The sequence below is a fragment of the Protomyctophum parallelum genome (assembly GCF_964188405.1).
Source record: "Protomyctophum parallelum genome assembly, chromosome: 18".
Lineage (NCBI taxonomy): Eukaryota > Metazoa > Chordata > Actinopteri > Myctophiformes > Myctophidae > Protomyctophum > Protomyctophum parallelum.
The window spans coordinates 32,120,654-32,141,817 of NC_139716.1; the positions used below are offsets into that span (position 1 = coordinate 32,120,654).

The 21,164-nt window shown below is 44.6% G+C and overlaps 1 protein-coding gene across 1 annotated transcript in view; it reads left to right on the forward strand.

Moving 5' to 3' along the window:
• Positions 1–4,197: 4,197 nt before the first annotated feature.
• The window catches only part of chrnb1l (cholinergic receptor, nicotinic, beta 1 (muscle) like), a gene marked incomplete at its 5' end in the record, with an annotated part of 32,796 nt that continues 15,829 nt past the window's right edge, over positions 4,198–21,164 (forward strand). The window contains 9 exons of the mRNA XM_083789533.1: positions 4,198–4,255; positions 7,827–7,960; positions 9,349–9,393; positions 10,354–10,463; positions 10,958–11,066; positions 11,704–11,851; positions 13,407–13,595; positions 14,137–14,360; positions 16,205–16,392. Coding sequence (XP_083645659.1) covers positions 4,198–4,255; positions 7,827–7,960; positions 9,349–9,393; positions 10,354–10,463; positions 10,958–11,066; positions 11,704–11,851; positions 13,407–13,595; positions 14,137–14,360; positions 16,205–16,392 — 1,205 coding nt within the window. The remainder of the gene's footprint in view (positions 4,256–7,826; positions 7,961–9,348; positions 9,394–10,353; positions 10,464–10,957; positions 11,067–11,703; positions 11,852–13,406; positions 13,596–14,136; positions 14,361–16,204; positions 16,393–21,164) is intronic.

Genomic DNA, 21,164 nt, shown 5'->3' on the forward strand with positions numbered 1-21,164 from the left:
AGCACCAGTATGACTGAGTACCAGTAGGGGCGCTGTTGTGCCAGAAACGGAGAGAGAGAGATAGTGCTGCACTGTTGCCTGCTAATGAGAGAGAGTGGGGGAGAGAGAGAGGGGAGTAGCACCACTCAGTTCACACGGGTGTGATTTTTTTTCAGCATTTGAGCCACGGACCACCATTTGATGGGATTTAGACTTTTATGCTGACCTGTCCGACACTGACGGTGGGCTCACGAAATTATGTTATCGAAATTATTTTACACACCTGAATAGAATGTGAAATACAGATACATGTTAACCGTTATTGTTACAAAACCCCTATAGCCCGAGGCTTAATACATTACATGTGTGGACAAATGCTCACCAAACACTCACATTTGTGTGCATAAAAGTACCTCCGGGGTTAGGTTGAGGTCACGAGTCAATGGCAGCATTATATTTTGGGGTCGGGAGTTGAAAAGTTTTGGAATAAATGGTCTAGGCAATCTACTGTAATCAAACTCAAAGTCGTAAGATTTGTCACACACGTTACCGCAGTGAAATTATTTTGTTTTGGGCATTTGACCCATCTCTTGGAGCGGTGAGCCGCAGCCAAGGAGCGGTGAGCCGCAGCCGTGCCGCGCTCGGGAATCATTTGATTAGTTGATTTGACCCCCCAATCCAACCCATTGATGCTGAGTGCCAAGCATTTTTACCGTTTTTGGTATGACCCGGGCCGGGGATCGAACCCCGACCACACACGGCACTCCAGTGCACGTTCTGACAAGCTGTATCACAGTGTTGGGTTGGACAACCAGTCCACTTTCCACGTGCACAACACACCCTTGGGTCCTCAGCGTTACACACGCCAAGTTTGAAGTTGATTTGGGTTATGCGGAGGAAAGACACACACACACACACACACACACACACACAGATTATGTACATTTATGAATATGAGTGCATTGTGTGTATACAGTAGTTTATGTAGGTTTGTCTGTAGTATTTCACAGTGTCTGTGGTGCCTGTGTAAAGACCGGGTGCATGCGTGCGTACCATAGACTGTAAAAAAAAAGATGGACAAAACGTTCTCCGGGTATGATATGGACGTAAGATGAAGCCTGTCAGTCCTTGAATTGTAAATCGCCATCTTTCTAGATCCGTTTGGGCCCAGCTGGCCATTGGCTGGCCCAGACAACGAAGTGGGACTTCCCCCCCACCCCCTTCTTCTTCGTTGGTTTTTATTTTGACGCGAGCGGGGGGTGGATCCACCTTTACAGTCCACATAGACTGTAGCCACGCCCCCTCAGAACATACTCGACTTTATGGTCATTTATTTAATAAATGGGACCATAATTTTCCAAAAAAGAATATTATGACATGAGAAATGAGACTTTAAACTAGTGACTGGAAGCATAAAATATTCATGACCATGTTTATTAAGGTAATACAGTCTAGGTGAAGTTGGGCCCAAATACATGGACCTCTATGGAGCTATGGGGTTTTTTGGGCCCAATGACAGCGCCACAACAGGCCATTATATGAACTTGGATTTCCTACTGGCTTCAGTGCCCCCCTGGTGTGTACGTACATGCGCGTCTGTCTGTCTGTCGCCTTTATTGATAGCAGAGATTGACAGGAGATAGGGAGAGAGAGACGGAGAGTGACAGCAGCATGGGTTCATTGAACCCATGCCATGCTGCATTTTGGAGCCTACTGTACGGTGTATGTGGTATGCAGTGGTGGAAGTACATTTACTCTGTACTGTAAAATGTACTTTGTACTTGAGTATTTCCAATTTCCAACACTTTTTCTTCTACTCCACTGCATCTCAGAGCCAATATTTCTACTTTTTACTCCACTACAATTATTTGAAAACAACTAGTTACTAGTTGCAACTAGTACATTTTTCAAAATATTTTGTATACATTTTGTGAAAATGGGACATTCTGCAATATGAGTACTTTTAGTACTTTAAGTAGGCTACATTTTAATGCCGATTCTTTTGTACTTTTACTCGGGTACATTTTTAATACGGGACCTTCTACTCGTAACGGGAATACACTGCATTGCAGTATTTATACTTTTACTTAAGTAAAACATTTGAGTTGTTTTTCCACCACTGGTGGTATGCGCCTGGACCGCTCCGCTAGGCCAGCGGGCGCCCCCCAGGAGAGGCAAATATAACTCGCGACACTATAGTTATTTAGTGACCATTATTCTGTCACGATGGACGTCGTCATGCGAGCCGGTCTTGTTTTGTGTGTGATTTGTGTGACGACAACATGTCCTCTGTGTTGAGGCGGGGAGAGTGCCAGAGCACAAATATGCCATTGTATTATTTTTAAATGTTGAACTTGAACCTGAACTTGGGAGAAGAAAGTGGTGCGCTGCCGCACAGAGACGGAGAACGGAGGTAAAGGTGAATTACTTTGCTGTCGGGCAGAAACCTCCCATATTTGTGTGTTTTGTTTTTTTTAATTGACAGCCTGCTTGATCATCAAAAGCGTCACACAAAAGCATAAAAAGTAGCAGATCCACAAGCTTGAAACTTCAACATTAGGGCCTCTATTTTCGTCCATGCTAAACCCCTTATCCCTAAACTACTTTGCCTTTTTGAGTGTTGCAACCACTCCAAGGAACAGCAATGTCTGTGTTCACCCATGTGTTGGCCTATGTATGTGTTCATGAGCGCCAGTATGACTGACTACCAGTAGGGGCGCTGTTGTGCCAGAAACAGAGAGAGAGAGAGAGATAGTATTAGTGCTGCACTGTTGCTTGCTAATGTTGCACCACTCAGTTCACACGGGTCTGATTTTTTATTTTACTAGTTGAATAGTACAACTAGCCGATCTACATCGACAAGTCGGGCGACTGTGGCTCAAGAGGTAGAGCAGGTCGTCCAATGATCCATGGGTCGGCGGTTCGAATCCCGGCTCCTCCTGTCTACATGTCGAAGTGTCCTTGGGCAAGACACTGAACCCCAAATTGCTCCCGATGTGCTGGTTGGTACCTTGCATGGCTTCTGCCGCAATCGGTGTATGAATGTGTGTGTGAATGGGTGAATGTAATGCACAATCTATGTAAAGCGCTTTGGATAAAGGCGCTATATAAATGCACCATTTACCACGTTGTGAACTTGTAGATTGGCTATTTTAACTATTTAAAAAAAAAGGCTAAGAAGTTTAGGTATAAGGGACGAAAGCATGGACGAAAATAGAGCCCTTTGTCTGCTACATTTGCTATACTGTACAGTGTGTGTGTGTGTGTGTGTGTGTGTGTGTGTGTGTGTGTGTGTGTGTGTGTGTGTGTGTGTGTGTGTGTGTGTGTGTGTGTGTGTGTGTGTGTGTGTGTGTGTGTGTGTGTGTGTGTGTGTATTAGTTTTGGACATATGAGGTTTCCACCCGACAGCGACGAGCAGTATTGTCCCAGATCTGAGATTGCTTGGCTGGCGAGATGCCCACACCCTCTGCAGGAGATGAGCGCCATCCCCCTGCAGCTCCTCCTCGCAGAGCTTAATTTATGCTGCGTCGCCAAAATAGCTGACCTCCAAGCTCACAAATGTGTTGCTCGGGATGCAACTCGTTGTGAGCTTTTATAAGGCTGCACATTTTCAACGGGTGGCCACTGTTGTTGTGTGGGGAATTATGAATCGAGCTTCAGCCCCTGGGGCGGGTGGGGGGGGGGGGGGGGGGTCATCACCTTTTGCTCAACCCCCTTGTCCCGCACACAAACAAATATAACCCGTTGTCATAACCCATGGTCATCCCCCCTCCCCTTAACCTCAGTTTTGGAGCAGACAGGTGCCTGTGGTCCCATGCACAAACACACTCCCTCCCCCCCCCCCACCCCTCTCCACACGCGCCCAATGAGCCCATGGTTTTTCACCCCGGGAGCTGTGGTCGTAGATGAGGCGTAGGAGGAAGCAGGGTCGGCTTAACCGCGGTGGGGCGATTAGCATTTGACATCTGCAGACGTTGCTAGTTGTAGCTGTAGCTGTATATACTTCGGTCGAGTGGTGTTCTTTTTGGGCATGACCCTCCATCTGGGTACCTTGGTGACAGAGGATCAAGGGCCCCACCCACCAACCCACCCCACCGGAGCGGACGCAGTGGGGAAGCTGTGGCTCCGCCGGCCGGCCGGAGGGAAAGGGCAACAGCCTGCCAAGGTGATCTTTGAGTGGATTATTGACGGGCGAAGAGGACAGTGACGGATATGACAATGAGGATAGACACTGTTCTTATCATCTTATGTGGATGCCTCTGTCTCACTTCCACTGGTAAGCCATGCAGGTGTGACAGACGTTCTGGTTTTTATTTGTACATTTACATTTTGTGAGTTGTTTGTGACTTGATTGGACTGTGTGCAGAGATGGTGTAATGGTGATTTTAAACTAACGTAAACAGTGTGGGGCCATTCATTGGCTAGGATTTAAATCGAGATGAGTTGCCTTCCTCTCTGTTGTCTTCGCCTGTAAATGATGAAGGAAAAAAATGCACAATGCTTGACACCCAAAGCACAGACTTATGGTCCGATGCAGGCCGAGTTCCTGCATGTGCCTTTTCAATGTAAAATTGTTTGATTTATTAGATTTTTCTCTCCATATCTGAGATGTTTGTTGTTGGAGAGAGAGAGAGAGGGAGAATAGAAGTGAAAGATAAACAAGTGTGACTGCCTTTGACCTTCAGCCTGTGAACCTGCAGGCCTGGTGGTGTGGTGTGTGGTGTGGGGTGATGAGGTTGGTGTCCCCCTCGGAGGGTGTCCACAGGTGTGTGTGTGTGTGTGTGTGTGTGTGTGTGTGTGTGTGTGTGTGTGTGTGTGTGTGTGTGTGTGTGTGTGTGTGTGTGTGTGTGTGTGTGTGTGTGTGTTGTGTGTTGTGTGTGTGTGCGCGCGTGTGTGCGTGTGCGCATGCGTTTGCTCGCTGGGGAGGCAGGGTGTTTCCTTTACTATTTCCTAGTGCAGCAAACTCATGGGTGTTAGAAAAGAAAACCCAAGTCCAAAAAAAGTCCCACAAAGCTCTTTTCCCCCTGTGGAACAAATAATGAATGATATTATTAACAGTTCATTGTTGGTTAATCAGAGGCTATTTTTGTCCTTGATGGAGGCGGCATGCCAGCTATGCCTTTGAACCCATTCCCAAGCAGCGTATCGATTACAATGGCTGCAGTCACCTTTCACTACCAAGTACCAAACAACGACAACGATCACCACCTGGTCCCTTGCTCGTGCTCCCCTGCGTCTATTATCTGCATCAGGGGGCACTAAACAAATTACGTTTACTTGAGTTTTGACTGATGACTTTAACAACACTAGAGTTCATTGGTTCAAAGACAAATGTTGTACTTTTGACTCCACTACATTTCTAGGAAGGGGCCGGGGGTTAAGTACACTTTGCCTTAAGCCTTATTTCAACCCTAGACCGGCTGGCTGGCGGACCATATAGCCACATCACTCTGACTCAGACATAACCATAAACAAACCCCATATGCCCATTTATGGGCATACATGGAGAGCTGGTTGTCCAGAGCCACAGATATTACGTCCTATAGCGGCCCATGTGCATATATATATGGGAGCGACCGACTTCAAACTCGGGTACTCTGACAAAACCCCTGACACTATGACTCCGACATATCGGTCTGATCCGTGGTGCAACGTAGCAAGTATAGCGTGATGGAAATAACAGATCTACAATCTCAGATCTGGTCGCGATGTTACGCGCTGAGAGTTCCTATTTATGTATTCAAATTTGGGTTTTTATTTTTATTTATATTAAATATTGACATTTGACTACTTAAGTACACATTTGACAGAGCAACTTTCTCTTGTAGTTGAGTAAAATTTGACCGGTTAGTATACTAGTATCCACAGCATACTTTGACTTAAATACTGTTGAATTCGGTCTGACTGTGAGTCCTTCGCTCCTCCTCGCATGTCGGTTCCCCTACATGGGAGGAAAAAAGTCACGGCCAATCTATGCTTCGTCGTACAACTGCGTTATTTCCGTCAAGAGACAGAATAAACTAGGCTTCAGTGTGTCACCTGTCAATGCTGGCGACAGGTGCATGCCATTCTGTTGACTACTGGTAAATGATTACGCTTTTGTCCTTTTCATTACAGAAGTAGCGGAGAAAACCCAAATCATGGTCACACCCAAAAGTAGACCTGTTTTTTCATTGAGTTACCAGAGTAACAATAACGAGTAATCTTTATTAATTTGAGCCTGTGTTGAGCCGACAGATCCAATGTAGTTATGAATTAGTCCTAGTCCTGTTAATACCTTTCCTTGATTAAATATTTATATAAAATCCAGACTGATTTTCACTTAAAACCCCCTAAAACATAGAAGCTTGTCTATTTTTGCAACCTATGCTAAAAACAATAATAATCATAAAATACGTCGAACTGTGGAGATACAACCAGTACGGTCGGGTAGTGCACATATCTTTAGCATAATGTGGTCCCAGACAGACTTCTTGAAGCTCTAACACAGGCAGTGTGTCGGTGTAACTCTCCACCCCTTTTAATCACACAGTAATAATCTAATTTAGTTAAACAAGGGGATTTCTACTTGAATACGCATGTGGGGTCGTTTTCACGTCTCTGTCTGTGCACCACAGATCTTTTTTGGTTGCTTGAATCAATATTTTGTTTGTAAATGTATTCATTTGATCAAATGAACCCCATTCAACTTCAAATTGTTAGACTGAAAACACTGATATTGTCCTAATGAACGGGGAGAGCTTCATTATTCTGCTATTTTCACAACTTTTGAACATTTAGAACTCTTGACATTTTTGGCAATTCATAATTAATGCATTTTTTTCAATGTTAATCTACAGTAGTTTTCTAGATTAGGGTGTTGTTGTGTCATTGGTCTTCAACCAGCCAAAAACTCTCACATGTCTCCCCCTTCTCCGCTCCCTCCATTGACTCCCGGTTGTTGCCCGCACAGAGTAGAAAACTCTGGCCTTCAAAACAACCAATATGGTACCCCGATATCTTCAAAGTCCTATACAACCCGTCCCGCATGCTCAGACCAGCCAACACAGGGAGGCTGGCAGAACGTTTGACTCTTCTCCCGTCTGGCTCCAACTAACTATGGAATAAACTTCCCATTGCAATACAAAATGCAATGTATAAATACAATGACATTAATTGTGCTGAGCACTCTCAGTCTTAAGACAACATTGTCATGTGTAGGTGAAGTAAGGACCCAAACGCAGGACAGCCAGGCATGTTGTGTTCAAAACCATTAATTGGTGTTTTAATTCAGAAGACAGGTGAACATGAACAACTTAAAACAGACTGAAACAGGACAAGATACAATGACTCAACAAGGACTGACTGGGGAACAAGACTGATATACACATGAGGGTTGATTAGAAAATGAGACACAGCTGGAGCAAACAAACATAGAACCATGAAAACTAGAGCAGGGAACAATACATAGAAATACAAGACCTAGACTGTACAATGAATGACAAAAGTCTGACTGTGACAAACATTCAATATGGGCAGTGGTCACAACTACATGGTGTGGACCTACATGGCTATGTGGCTACACAGGATATACACTAATGTAGACAAAAAACCAACAACTATTACAGAAGTAAAACAAACAAAAGGAGAGAAAAAAAGTGCATAGTAGAATAAAGTGACATTACATTACAGTGCAAGCCTGACTGCCTGGGGGAAAAACTGTTACCGAGACAGATTTGATGCTCTGGTAGTGGTTTTTGGAAGGAGTAGTTGGAACAGGGTATTTGTCGTGATGGCTGGTGTCTTTGATGATGCTGTGGGCTTTTTTCTTACACGAGTGCTTATTAACGGTGGTTTGGTCTGCTCAGGAGCGTCCGAGACAGAGAGGAGACTCCATCAGAAGATCTTCAAGAATTACAACCACAAGGTCCGACCGGCGCGCTCATGGGAGGAGCGAGTGATGGTCCGAGTGGGGATGACGCTCTCACAGCTCGTAAGCCTGGTACGGAACGAACACACACACACACACACGCACACGCGCGCGCGTACGTATACTGTGTGCATGAACTCATATACCGGTATGCAGATTACGCACACACATACATACGTACATACAAGTCATGCATAAATGTGCAGTATATGCCCTATTTCATGTGTGTATATATAATATAACACTATAATTTATTTATTTATTTTTAGTTTTGTGGATTAATGTATTTTTAATGAGTGGCCCCCAGACCCCCACCAAATGACCAGCACCAATATTCACCAAAACCAGACCAGAACTCCCACCATGGGACTCAGGCAATCAATGAATACCCTTGGAATGAATTACTACCCTTCCTACAGCTTTAAGTCTAACTAACTCTTTAATAACTTTGCATGGTTAAATATATTTAAAAATATATATACCGGTATATAATTATATAATTGTGAGGCTATGTCACATGTGTTTTATTTTGTTTTGTTGTTGTTTCCATTTCTAAAAGAAATGCTAATCAACACATAAAATATGTTTGTTTTGGTGCAACTACCGGTAAGTAATTGTATAAATCAGTAGTTCTCAAACTTTTTCATGTCAAGGACCCCCAAATTGACACTTATTAGCTCACGGACCCCCCATTTGAAAACATATGCCAGGGACCCCATAAGAGAAGACTTTCACTGCTTTAGCAGTGATTTTCAACCATTTTAATTTCAAGGACCCCCAGTTTGACATGCGTTAGACTACAGACCCCTATTTAATGGCATTTCTATCTCTGGGACCCCGCAATTTATATAGTAAAATCAATGTTAATTTAACCCTCAGAGTTAGAGATCCATACTAGTCCATTTGGCTCCTATTCCTAACTATCCTTTAGCTGGGGACCCTCTGGAACTCCCTCAGGGACCCCTGGGGGTCCCCGGACCCCACTTTGAGAACCACTGGTATGAATCAGGCATAATTCCAAGTGTAAGCTCTAAATTCCCAATCCTAACTCTTTTCATATGCAAATCAGTTACAGTAATGCCTCCATTTCTGTGAGGACCAGGAAAGTTGTCCTCACAATGTCTATTTTTCAAATTATGCTATACTTGTGGAAGTTGTGGGCACATTTGTCCCTCACAAGTATAGTAATGAATAGTTGTACACTCTCGCGTGCACAGACACACACACACACACACACACACACACGTGTTCCCGTTCCCCTGGTATCAGTGGCAGCCAGCTAGCCGACGGGTGCTTAGCCCAGTGGCGCTGTATGGCTATACCAATCATGCATACCAATTAGTTTCCATGGAATAGGATTGAAAGTAACAGGGCTGTCACGCACAACAAGATATAGTGGCATTCCTCATGTCTCCATCTCTCTCTCTCTCTCTCTCTCTCTCTCTCTCTCTCTGTTACAGAATGAGAAGAATGGCGAGATGACGACCAACGTGTTCATGAATCTGGTAGACAATGCTAAATGTTAGGCATGCGCGATTAATTAACCAGAAATGTATCGTCTCTGTCGGGCAGAAACCTTCTATATCTTCTCCATGTTTTAACTTTTTGGATTTCTTCCTAAATCACACTACAGCGTCACACAGAAGCATCAAAAGTAGCAGTTCCACAAGCTCGAAGCGCGGCTCGAAGCACGGCACAAAGCAACACGCTTTGAGCTCGTCGATCTGATACTTTTTTCAATTTTAAGAATCCTGAAAAACCAATATTTAGAACCAATAACCCGACTTAATCTAGCTCATGTTGGTTTGTCATGTTTAATAATCATTCAATAATCGTAATCGTAATCGAGGCAAAACCGTTAATCGTGCAATACATTAGTTATATCGCCTAACAAATGTCATGTCCCACCCTATCTCTTGAGTGTCCCTGTCCTGTCCTGTCCTGTCCTGTCCTGTCCTGTCCTGTCCTGTCCTGTCCTGTCCTGTCCTGTCCTGTCCTGTGTCAAATGGGGACAGTCACAGTTCCCTCTGCTCTGTTCTTCTAATTAGAACTCTGCACGGCCTGTGTGTGTGTGTGTGTGTGTGTGTGTGTGTGTGTGTGTGTGTGTGTGTGTGTGTGTGTGTGTGTGTGTGTGTGTGTGTGTGTGTGTGTGTGTGTGTGTGTGTGTGTGTGTGTGTGTGTGTGTGTGTGTGTGTGTGTGTGTGTGTGTGTGTGTGTGTGTGTGTGTGTGTGTGTGATCACTGGGATTTGAATTATTTATCAAAGGTAGGTGAAACAAGGTTGTAAATGAGAGTAACAGCAGTGCCTCACAAACGATTTTATTTCCTTCTTTCCTTCCTTCTTTCTTTGTTTATTCTTTCTTTTTTCCGTTGGTTATTCAGTTATTCTATATATTTTATTATTCTTCCTTTCATCGATTATTCTTTATTCTTTTCTCTTTTCTCTTCCTCTCTCTTTCCATCCAGGCATGGACAGACTACAGGTTGTCGTGGAAACCAGAGGAGTATGACGACATTCAAGTGTTGAGGATCCCCCCGAACAAGGTGTGGCGTCCTGACATCTACCTCATCAACAAGTGAGCTTCCTGTGTCATCCATCCATCCATCCATCCATCCATCCATCCATGTCATTTAGGCCTGACGTCGAAATAAATCAAAAGTCTTCTGAAAGAATATATATTCAAAGATTTGTGCCACATTTTCACGATTTTTCAAAAATAGCAGACCTACAAGCTCATAGCGCGCCACTCGGTGGCGCGCTATGAGCTTGTAGATCTGCTATTTTTCAATAGCTAAATGATGCTTCGTTAAAACACCAAAACGGGTTCCCGTCCAGAATGGGTTAACTATCAAGCATCAATCCTTAGTGTAATGCCCACCATTTACCGCCGAACTGTCTTGACACAGAGTTAAATTAAATGGATGTTTACTGTACATAATAATAATAATAATAATAAAGCTTTATTTATTAAGCACCTTTCAAGAAGAAGGTCACACATGAGACATCAACGGCGGAATCACGTGTCAATGTAACTCCGACATGTTTGTCCCCTTTTCTGTATCTCTGCAGTAATGATGGACAATTTGACGTGGCTCTTTATGTCAATGTCCTGGTTCACAGCAGCGGATTCGTGGAATGGCTTCCTCCGGCCATCTACCGCAGTAGCTGCTCCATAGAGGTAGACCACGCTACCCACCCACTTCCAATGGCATCGACCCATAATCACCAACATGTTCTTATCAAGACCATGCGATGGAGGCAATATGGACATTTCCACATACTGTGCCTACCGCGAGTGGGCCACCAAAACATAGTGAAACTGCGCGATACAATAACTTTGTTAGGGTGAGATTTATAGGGTTAGGGTGAGATTTATAGGGTTAGTAGTCTGAACAACGCGCCAAAAGCGACGTTGGACAATGGCTGACAACATCAATAGGCCTATGTAGGAAATGTCCATACTGGCTCCACTATGCATGGTCATAAGAACTGATGACTGAGATTAAATCAACTGATAACATCCAAAAGTGCTACAGGTACAGTAGCTGCTGTCTAATGTATCACAGGCTACTAGCACCCACCATTACTAGTTAGGATGGGTAAAATGCAAGAGGACACATTTCATGTGCAACGGTATAGTGTCAAAAACAACAACTCGACAAGTAAAAGGAAAGACACCATACATCAAACGATACCTGTCTGTCTGTCCTTCTGTCTGTCTGTTGTTTTGCTTGCACTTGAATATGTTGTGGGCCACCTGCGGCCTACACAGAGGCTGAAACGTTAACTGCAGTACTCCTCCACGTATACCACAGGTGCAGTACTTCCCGTTTGACTGGCAGAATTGCAGCATGGTGTTCCGCTCCTACAACTACGACTCGTCCGAGGTGGAGCTGCAGTACTACCTGGACGAAGAGAACAACGAGATCCACGAGATTGTTATCGACGAGAACGCGTTCACAGGCTGGTGCCCCCCCGTCTGCCTCATACTCACTTCACGTCCTCGTCCAGCACCTGCATCTTTGTTGAAAATTGCTCGTAGAAAGAAATGCATGAGTTTGCTTCGCATGATCTCTCATTGTCCCCTTATATCCCATCCTAACAGTTTTCGGAAAATGTGTTTGGCCGTGGACCCCCATCTCAAAATGTTTTGTTCCAGAAACGCCCAGAAGCAAATGTTCATATCTACTTATCTACAAACTCATATCGTGGCACGAAGTGACATACTATGCGATTTTTTAATAGCCAAAGTATAAAACAAAATCTAAAATGACACAGATGCTTTCTCGGTTTTAACCGGTTAACCACTTGAATCCTTATATACGTTTACCGGAGTCCCCCAGGGCTCTATACTTAGTCCTACTCCTATTTTCACCAGATATTCATCGGATTCAATCTGGTCAATTATTCTGGCAGATTGAGGAAGTCTTCCTCTGTGGCTGGCCAAAGCCATCTCTGCACAGCAATACCTTTCTCTGTCAAACCAAGCTGATTTCCGTGTTGTTCAGTGCCTTTTGATACCACACCTTTGGTGTAAAGAAGTGCTTGAATTAGATCAGTAGATTTTCTGTGGTCTGTTTTTTTTATTTTTATAATTAGGCTCAAACAAGTGCTCTGATTTGCCAGTGGACTGTTAGTTACATAACAGTCCACGAATCCCATATGACATAACAAAAACACAATAAAGAATTAGCCAGCCGATGTCACTGTTGAGGGATTTTGCCTGCCTTCATAGCAGGTCAAAAGACACAGATCACAGAAAATCCACTGAATGTTCAAGTTTGGGTGTAATTGAGGTCATAAAATCTAAACGAAAAACGATAGAAATAAATGAAAATGAATGTCATGAAACCTTTAAGTGGTTAATGTTTAACTATTTCTGTGCCGATAGGTGGTAGCATACGCACACAGGAATGCCATGCATCCACTCTAACTCTATGCTCCTTAATATTGTTTCCTTTCCGGGTTATTCAGGAAGGTGAGGGCTTTTATTGGGAGCACAGTGAAGAATTTGCATTAGCTCAGACCCCTTAGCTAGCATTACAACCAGTTACGTGTGCTCAGCGATGCGGTACAAACTCGCAAATGATTTACGATCGTCGGGCGTGCGGCGGCTCAGTCTAACCTTTTGAGATACAGCGCTTTGAAAATCCTGTTGTAATAATGGAGACTCGATGGAGCTGGATTTAAAAATCCCATAGCTGGTGGGGACGGTGGCTCTCCATACTAACCGGAGCAATGCTAAAAGGTAAATAGACGGTCGCTGCTTTCATATATGGAGTATACGGTTGTCTACGAACATACGCGTATATAGCACCAGTAGGTACCGATAGCCTACTGTAGCTACGTTTATAAACGTTAGATGGCAGCCAAAAAAGTTAAGTTCACGAATTAGGGAGAGAGAACGAAAGAAAGATCACTTCTCATCCACTTTTCGTTCTGGCCACCCGCAACGCGTTCCACTTTGGCCCTTTTCCCCTTTGCTGGTCAACCCCTCCAACGTGTGTCTTCTCCACAGAGAACGGCGAGTGGAACATCTGCCACCGGCGCAGCAGGAAGAACGTCAAGGAGGAGGACATGTACGAGGACATCACCTTCTACCTCATCATCGAGCGCAAGCCTCTCTTCTACATCATCAACATCATCGTCCCCTGCATCCTCACCAGCGTGTTGGCCATCTTTGTCTTCTACCTGCCCCCCGGAGCGGGTCAGTCAGTTGTTTAGCATTAGAATATATAGAATGAACCCCATTAAGACCCATGAGGCAGATTCTATAAATGTATAAGTGGTTCTCAAACCTTTTCATGTGAAAATTATGTATTTGGCGGTCGGCTGCCATCACAAAATATTTTGTTTCCCGTACGCATAGAAGCAAAAAGATTTGAGTTCAAAATGTTAGCTTTATATATCCAAAGATTTGCACAATGACATTTTTCAAAAATAGCTGATCTAGAAGCTCATAGTGAGCTTGTATATCTGCTATTTTTGAATAGGCAAAGTATTAAATAATGCTTTTCAGCTAAAACCTAAAACGACACAGGTGCTTTCCCCGGTTTTAATGGGTTAAAACTTAAGAGAGTTGTGTCCTGCTTCTGGTCTGTGGACTTCTTGTAAATTAAGTAATGCAGATGTTTAACAATAATCGAACTCTCGAGTGTAAAATGAAACCAAATGGACCCAAGTCTGCATTTAGAAAGTGTGAGAACCACTGTAATCCCAGAGCATTCCCGTGTGGCCTCTCTCTGCAGGGGAGAAGATGACCCTGTCCATCTCCGTCCTCATCGCTCTCACCGTCTTCATGCTCCTGCTGGCCGACAGGGTGCCCGAGACGTCCCTGGGCATCCCCATGATCGTCAACTACGTCATGTTCACCATGATCCTGGTCACCTTCTCCGTCATCCTCAGCGTGGTGGTGCTCAACCTGCACCACCGCACGCCCAGCACGCACATCATGCCCCTGTGGGTCCGCAAGGTGAGGACTTCACTGCATGGCCGTGGTTACTGGGGGCGGCAGTGAGCTCAGGGGTAGAGAGGCTGGATGGATGGCAACCAATGAGGTTCCAGGTTCGATCCCCGGCTCCCCCAGAGTCGGTGTCGAAGTGTCCTTGAGCAAGACCCTGAACCCCTAATTGCTCCCGATGTGCAGGTCGGTGCCTCGCGTGGGTTTCCTCCGCCATCGGTGTATGAATGTGTGTGTGAATGGGTGAATGTAATGCATGATCTATCTATGTAAAGCACTTTAAATAAAAGCGCTATATAAATACACCATTTACCATTTAGTTGAGAGTAATGGGCAGTCCATTTAACTCTCTTTCAGTGGTTCTCAAAGTGGGTGGGGTGGGGTCCGGGGACTCGCAGCCCGGGGACTCGCAGAGTCGCAGTCCCCAGCTAAATTAGGGATAGTTAAAAAACAAATGGACCCAAAACTAACCAATCTACAAGCTCACACGATGTGGCGTGTTGGGAGCTTGTAGGCTGGCAACCTTCACTATTTTTGACTATTTTCCTACATTTCTTGAAAGTTTTTACCAACATGTCCAAAATAACGTTATTATTTGATCGAATTAGACTATCAATTGTTATTTTGTAATAATTGGTATTATTAAATTGATTAGTTCGATTAGCTCTTTCACTAGCCATGTAACGATTCACTCAACTCACGATACGATTCGTATCACGATATGAGGTTCACGATACGATTCTTCACGATATTAAAAAAAATATATATTTTAAAGAAAAATTACCGTTTTTTTAATTTTATATAATTTATCTTCCCCCCTGAGATTTTATATTTAACTACATTGCAAAATAAGTAGCATTACTTTTGACAGTGCAGAAACATAATTTGCATGTTCTCCCCGTGTCCCCTAGGGTAGGTACCCTCACAAAAAACATGCAGTAATCCTGGTCTCTAAACTGCCTCCCCCTGGCCAGCCGGGGCGCCTGATGGAGTGGAAAGGAACTGGTTGGAATAACGTGTTCCTTCCACGCGCTACGTTCTACCAGGGAAACTCCCCCCCGTCAGGTGTAAAGGAGCAACTTGGACATTCAGGCATGAAGGAAGCATGAGTTCAAGTCCGTTGCTCTCCCCTTGTCCCCCATATATGGGGACTAGGTTGGTGGAGGGTGTGTAGAGCCCAGGATCACATTAGATGATTGACACAGGGGTGAAAAATTGGTTACAAAATCGTGGGATAAAAAATCTATTAAAAAAGAAAGAAACATAATTGCCTTCCTTGATGAGCATCAACGACCATCATCACCACCTGGGCACAGTCACAGACACACACAGCTCCCCTCTACAGTGCTCTACTACTGAAAGTGACTATCATTTCTCTCCAAAAGCACTTGAATATGATGGAATATGACTAAAGCTCACATTTCACATCACACACTAGACCCCCCCCCCCTCTCGATATATATCGATATATGATATATATCGTTACATGCCTACAGTATGTTTCACACATAGCTCTGATGGGGACTGCCCAGACATCCCATTACTTCGACTACGTGGCTTCACATGCGGTTAGGGTTAGTAATGGGGAGAGTGGTAACTGTAATAGTGTCTTCTATAGGTGAAAGATCATGTCACTGATTGAGAACATTATTTCCACCTGTGCTGATTAGCAAGATTCCCTGCAGCCTGTTGTAGCCTCTGAGTGTGCTGTGTGTGTCGTTCTGCATTGAGAGTCACCAAGTAAAGACCTGTGTTTGAATGCTCTCCAAGTGTGTTTATTTAGAGTCCCAGAATATTACAGTAACAATGCCACGGCGCCGCTCTGACGTGTGAATGTCCCCCGTGTGGCGTGCTAGGTGTTCATCCACATCCTGCCCAAGTACATAGGCATGGAGAGACCCAACGCCGAGGACGCTTTGCCCCCGGGGGAGGAGGAGCCCTGCAGGGAGGAGGAGGCCCCGGGCCTGGGCTGGAGGCCCGGAAGAGGAGGAGAGTACGTCTTCAGGAAGATCAACCCTGACCTGGTCATTCCCTGGAGAGGCAGGTGAGGCTCACCCTCCACACCTATACGCACTGCCCTGAAGTTAACCCATTCTGACCTGAGATCAGATTCTAAAAAAATTCTTCTACATCCTGACAGTTTTCTGAAAGATCTATATCGATTTTTCAAAAATAGCAGACCTACAAGCTCGTAGCGCGCCACCGAGTAGCACGCTACGAGCTTGTAGATCTGCTATTTTTAGCAGCTTGTAGATTGAGCGTGTAGATCTGCTAATTTTTTAAAGCATAACATAATGCTAACACCAAAATGGGTTAAGAAACATGGGGTTGCTCTCCTAATCGGTTTCTACTGGTGGATTTGACCATGATTGCCAAAAACACGGATGTCTGGAGCGGTAATGGGATTTTCATCATGGGGTGGCCTTGAGGGGGTTGCAGGTGGTCCCCAGCTAAATGACTGGTGGTTAGGAGCCAAATGGACCCTTATGATGTTATGTATAGAACTGGACCAAATGGTCCCTTTCCGTGTACTAATTCCCCCTTTACACTGTCGATTAAAGATTTAGCATAATTTATCAAATGGAGGACTGGTGTAATGCATATCAAACTGGGCGTCCTTGAAATTGAAATAGGTGGAGAATCACTGCTGTAAGGGTCAGTTTTTACATTAAACAAGTTAAATTGCAATCAAAAACTCCCATCTTTTGCTGTATCGCTTGAGACATCCTACAACGAATGTCCCTCCATGACAGTAGAACAGACAATGAATGGGGGTTGTGTGTTGAACACTGGCCATTGTGTTGGTCCAAGCACATGCCATGTTCAGCACACACTGAAAACTATTCATCAGCGGTGGCCGAGCGGTTTGCGGAGCGGTCTTGATATCGGAAAGTCGCTAGTTCCTATCCCCGGACCGGCACGTTAAAATTACCACCGTTGAAGTGCCCTTGAGCAAGGCATTAATTTGAACCCCTACCATGAAATGTTCTATGAGCAGGGCCTGGCTGTAAACAAGTTCTTGAGCTTAGTCCAGTTACCCTGGGTAAACATGGTAACTTTGCTTTGCTTAGCCTGTCCAAACGCATGCTCTTTTCGTAGCATGAATCTCCCTCAACTCAACTGATCCAAAAGTAGCTCTCTACTCACTACTTCACCTCGTGCGATTTAATCTCGCTATATGCAGAAGTCGGGGTTCTCTAAAAAATATGACTCTTCAATACATCCCCCGGGTGCTTCCATAATTAAGCACTGCAAATGGAAAATTAGGTTTTCCTCCGGCAATTGCAGGAGTCGTAAAAGTTTAGATTAAATATAAATTAAATTAGATTAAAGCTTGGACCATTTAGCTCTCCTGTGCCACCCACACACTGTTATGGAAATGGTTTAATATTGGATTAACATAATATATATTTAAATGAATACAAAAATCACACCCGTGTGAAGTGAGGGGCGCTCTTATCATCATACATGATACATCATCTCATTCCGGCCAATCACATCCTATGTCTAGCTTTTAATGTTTGTGTTTACAGTACACTAACACTCAAAACTGGCCATTCATTATCAATGGCATTTAATGTTTGTGTTAGGACAAAGTTTGTGTTTACACTTTACACTCACACTAAAAGCTAGACATAGCCCCTCAAAAAACAAATAGCCTATCCACAAGCTCGGCTATTTTTGCTACTTTTTCTTCTTCTTTTCACTGAAATACTTGCTATTACAGTAAAGCTCACAGTGCTGTACAGCTACTGTACATCAACCCAGTTAGCCGACTGTACTGTATGTCTTATGTCATTTGGTATGCAGCCCCCAGGCAGGCAGATAGCTACTGTAGCTATCATGGACAACAACCTTGACAAATAGACTATGTAGTGTGCACTCATGCCACTGTCGGGTGGATTCCTTGTATGTCCAAAACCCTTATACCTGTCAGGAAATGGAAAACAACTTGTGTTCCAATGGATCCAATCAAGTTATTATTTGGTCACAAAGCTCCTGTTAATACTGCACATTTTAATTGGTTCAATATTTATCAAACAGACAAATCTACTCAACCTGGCAGCTATTTTTGGCATGCTATTACAGTCAGACATTATTATTTCATGACTTATCCGTACTCGGGTCGCGGGGTCAACAGCTCCACCAGAGAGCTCCAGACTTCCCTCTCCAGAGCAACATTAGTAACTTCCTCCTGGGGATCCCGAGGCGTTCCAAGACCAGTTTGGAGATATAATCCCTCCATCTGATCCTTGGTCTGCCCCAGGGTCTCCCAGTAGGACGTGCATCCTGGGGAGGTCCTAGGGAGACGCTCGAGAGGCATCCTAACCAGATGCTCAAACCACCCAAGCTGGCTCCTTTCCAAGCGAAGAAGCAGCGACTCTCAGAGTCTCTCTCGCGTGACTGAACTTCTCACACTATCTCCAAGGGAGATGCCAGCCACCCGTCGGAGAAAACTCGACTATTTTGGAATGACACTGTCATGAATATGGGCAATCATTTATGAGAAAACATAATATGCAGCTCCCCAAATACAGCAAAATGGCCTCCATGTGGTCAATGCCGTTGAGAAGTCGATGTTTACGATGTCGATGTGTGCTGTGCAGACTTTCTTTTCCCAACCAGCTATAGTTGACGGCCCCTGAATATCTCAATATTGTTTTCCAAGCCACACTTTGCCCTGCCATCACCCTCTCAGTGATGATGAATGGCTCTGACAACAGGTCCACTTGGTAGGCCGACGACGACGGGGCAATCGCCCACCAGCCTCGCCATGATAAACAGGTCCACTCACTGCATGTGCTGCTGGGTAACTGTCATCCCGTTCCAAGCGCATCAGTCTCAGTCCCAGTTAAGCCCCAGGACCCCCGTCCACAGTCGCCAGGCCCTAAGTCTCTGTTTAGGTTAGGCATTAGGGGGTAATCCCAGAAATGGAGGGGAGGGGGTAAAGGACCATTCTGGCTTGTTTTAGTTTAGGATACTGCGACCATGCTTCACGACGCGCGTGCGCGTTCATGTGTGCGTGTGTGTGTGTGTGTGTGTGTGTGTGTGTGTACTTTTGAGAGCCAAATGTCCCCGCAAGTATACCATTTTCCTCATTGTCACAATTGAAGTGGTTCTTGTTGTTTAATTTAGATATTTCTAGAATTAGTCACACAATCAGGAAAAGGTTCAGCTTGGGGGTTAGGGTTGTCTGATTTACACGTGTGTGGCCATTGTACACCCAAAATAGCAGATCTGCAAGCTCAGTCGTGTCATGACCGTTGTGAGCTTGCAGGTCGGCTATTTTGGGTCTGTGGGTGTTTGGCTATTGTGTGTGTGTGTGTGTGTGTGTGTGTGTGCGGCGTGTGTGTGTGTGTGCGGCGTGTGTGGCATAAGCCTGTGGTAATGAATAGAAGCCATGGAATGCTAATGGAATGCAGCATGGCACACAGCCCTGAGACACATAGTATTGATGCACGCACACACATCCACATATATATGCATTCAGAAATTATTGCACGTCCACACATGCATGCATACGCGAACAGAAATACATTTACACTTTATATACAAACGTACACACGTGAAGAGGCATGCTTCGCCCATGCCCATGCTCTTTGTTGGACTTCCTTCATTTTGTTTTACTGTCTAAAAGAGGTGGGCGAGTCGTCGTTCGGTGGTGTCCCGCGACCCAGATCGGCCTCTTGAGTTACCAGCCACGGCTCTGAAAGTGCACACATGAGACACACAGACATGTACTGTATACATGACAAGGAGGTGCCAATCTGGCTGGTATTTCCCCCGGACGGTGCCAGGGCGGATGTCTTTAGGAGGTGACACATCTATACATTGTGTGTGTGTGTATGTGTGCGTGTGCGTGTGCGCGTCCTCCAGTCTGGCTTTCTTTCTCTTTTGTGATGGCTGCTTTTTAAAATCAAAATGTAATTTAATTTAACCAAAGAAAATCCTGAAGGAATCCAGAACACATTACTCACGTGACATTATAATCTAATAATGGTACGATTAAACTATAGCATGGATATTAGATGTGGTGAAGTCAAATTCAGCTCTATTGTCACGTCACAGTGGGTGAAAAGAAAATGTGTTCAAGCTCCCAAAGTTTCAAAAATAGTCATAGAAATAAACAAAAGGGAACTAAATCGGATAACAAGAGGGCACAATGTGAAAGGTTTATGGTCAAGAATAGAAATGAAATGAGAAGGCAGTCTTGTAAGTGGAAACAACATTAGCAGATATAAATAGTTTATTTGTTCAATGTTTGAGATGTTTACCTACACGAGAGCACACACACACACACACACACACACAGAGAGAGAGAGAGCATTACATTAGTCCATTGCAAACGGCTGTAAAACAGGACAGGTATGTTAAAAGACATAATGTCCCGTGTGAGTGGCTCCATAACGCGGTTAGGACAGTGGTGGACCCCCTCTCTAGTCCTGTGTCTCGTAGAGACACACACTGTCCACCGCACTGTGCAGGAGAGACCAGCTAAGTTGTTACAGGTTTAACAGCCTGACATTCAGCTGTATGCTAGCCGTGTGCTGGTGGCATGGCAGTCTTATTAGCTATAGCTGTCCCCAGAGGCCACACCCTCGTTAGCGATGGTGATGGATTGATCATGTTCTACAGCTAGATGACAGTCGTGAGCACATACTGTATAGCGTAGCACACACACTCACACGCACGCACGCGAGCGCGCACACACACACGCAGATGCACGCACGCGCACACACACACACACACACACACACACACACACACACACACAGTGCTACTAGCTAGCATGTTGGGCAGCAGGACACACAGGCA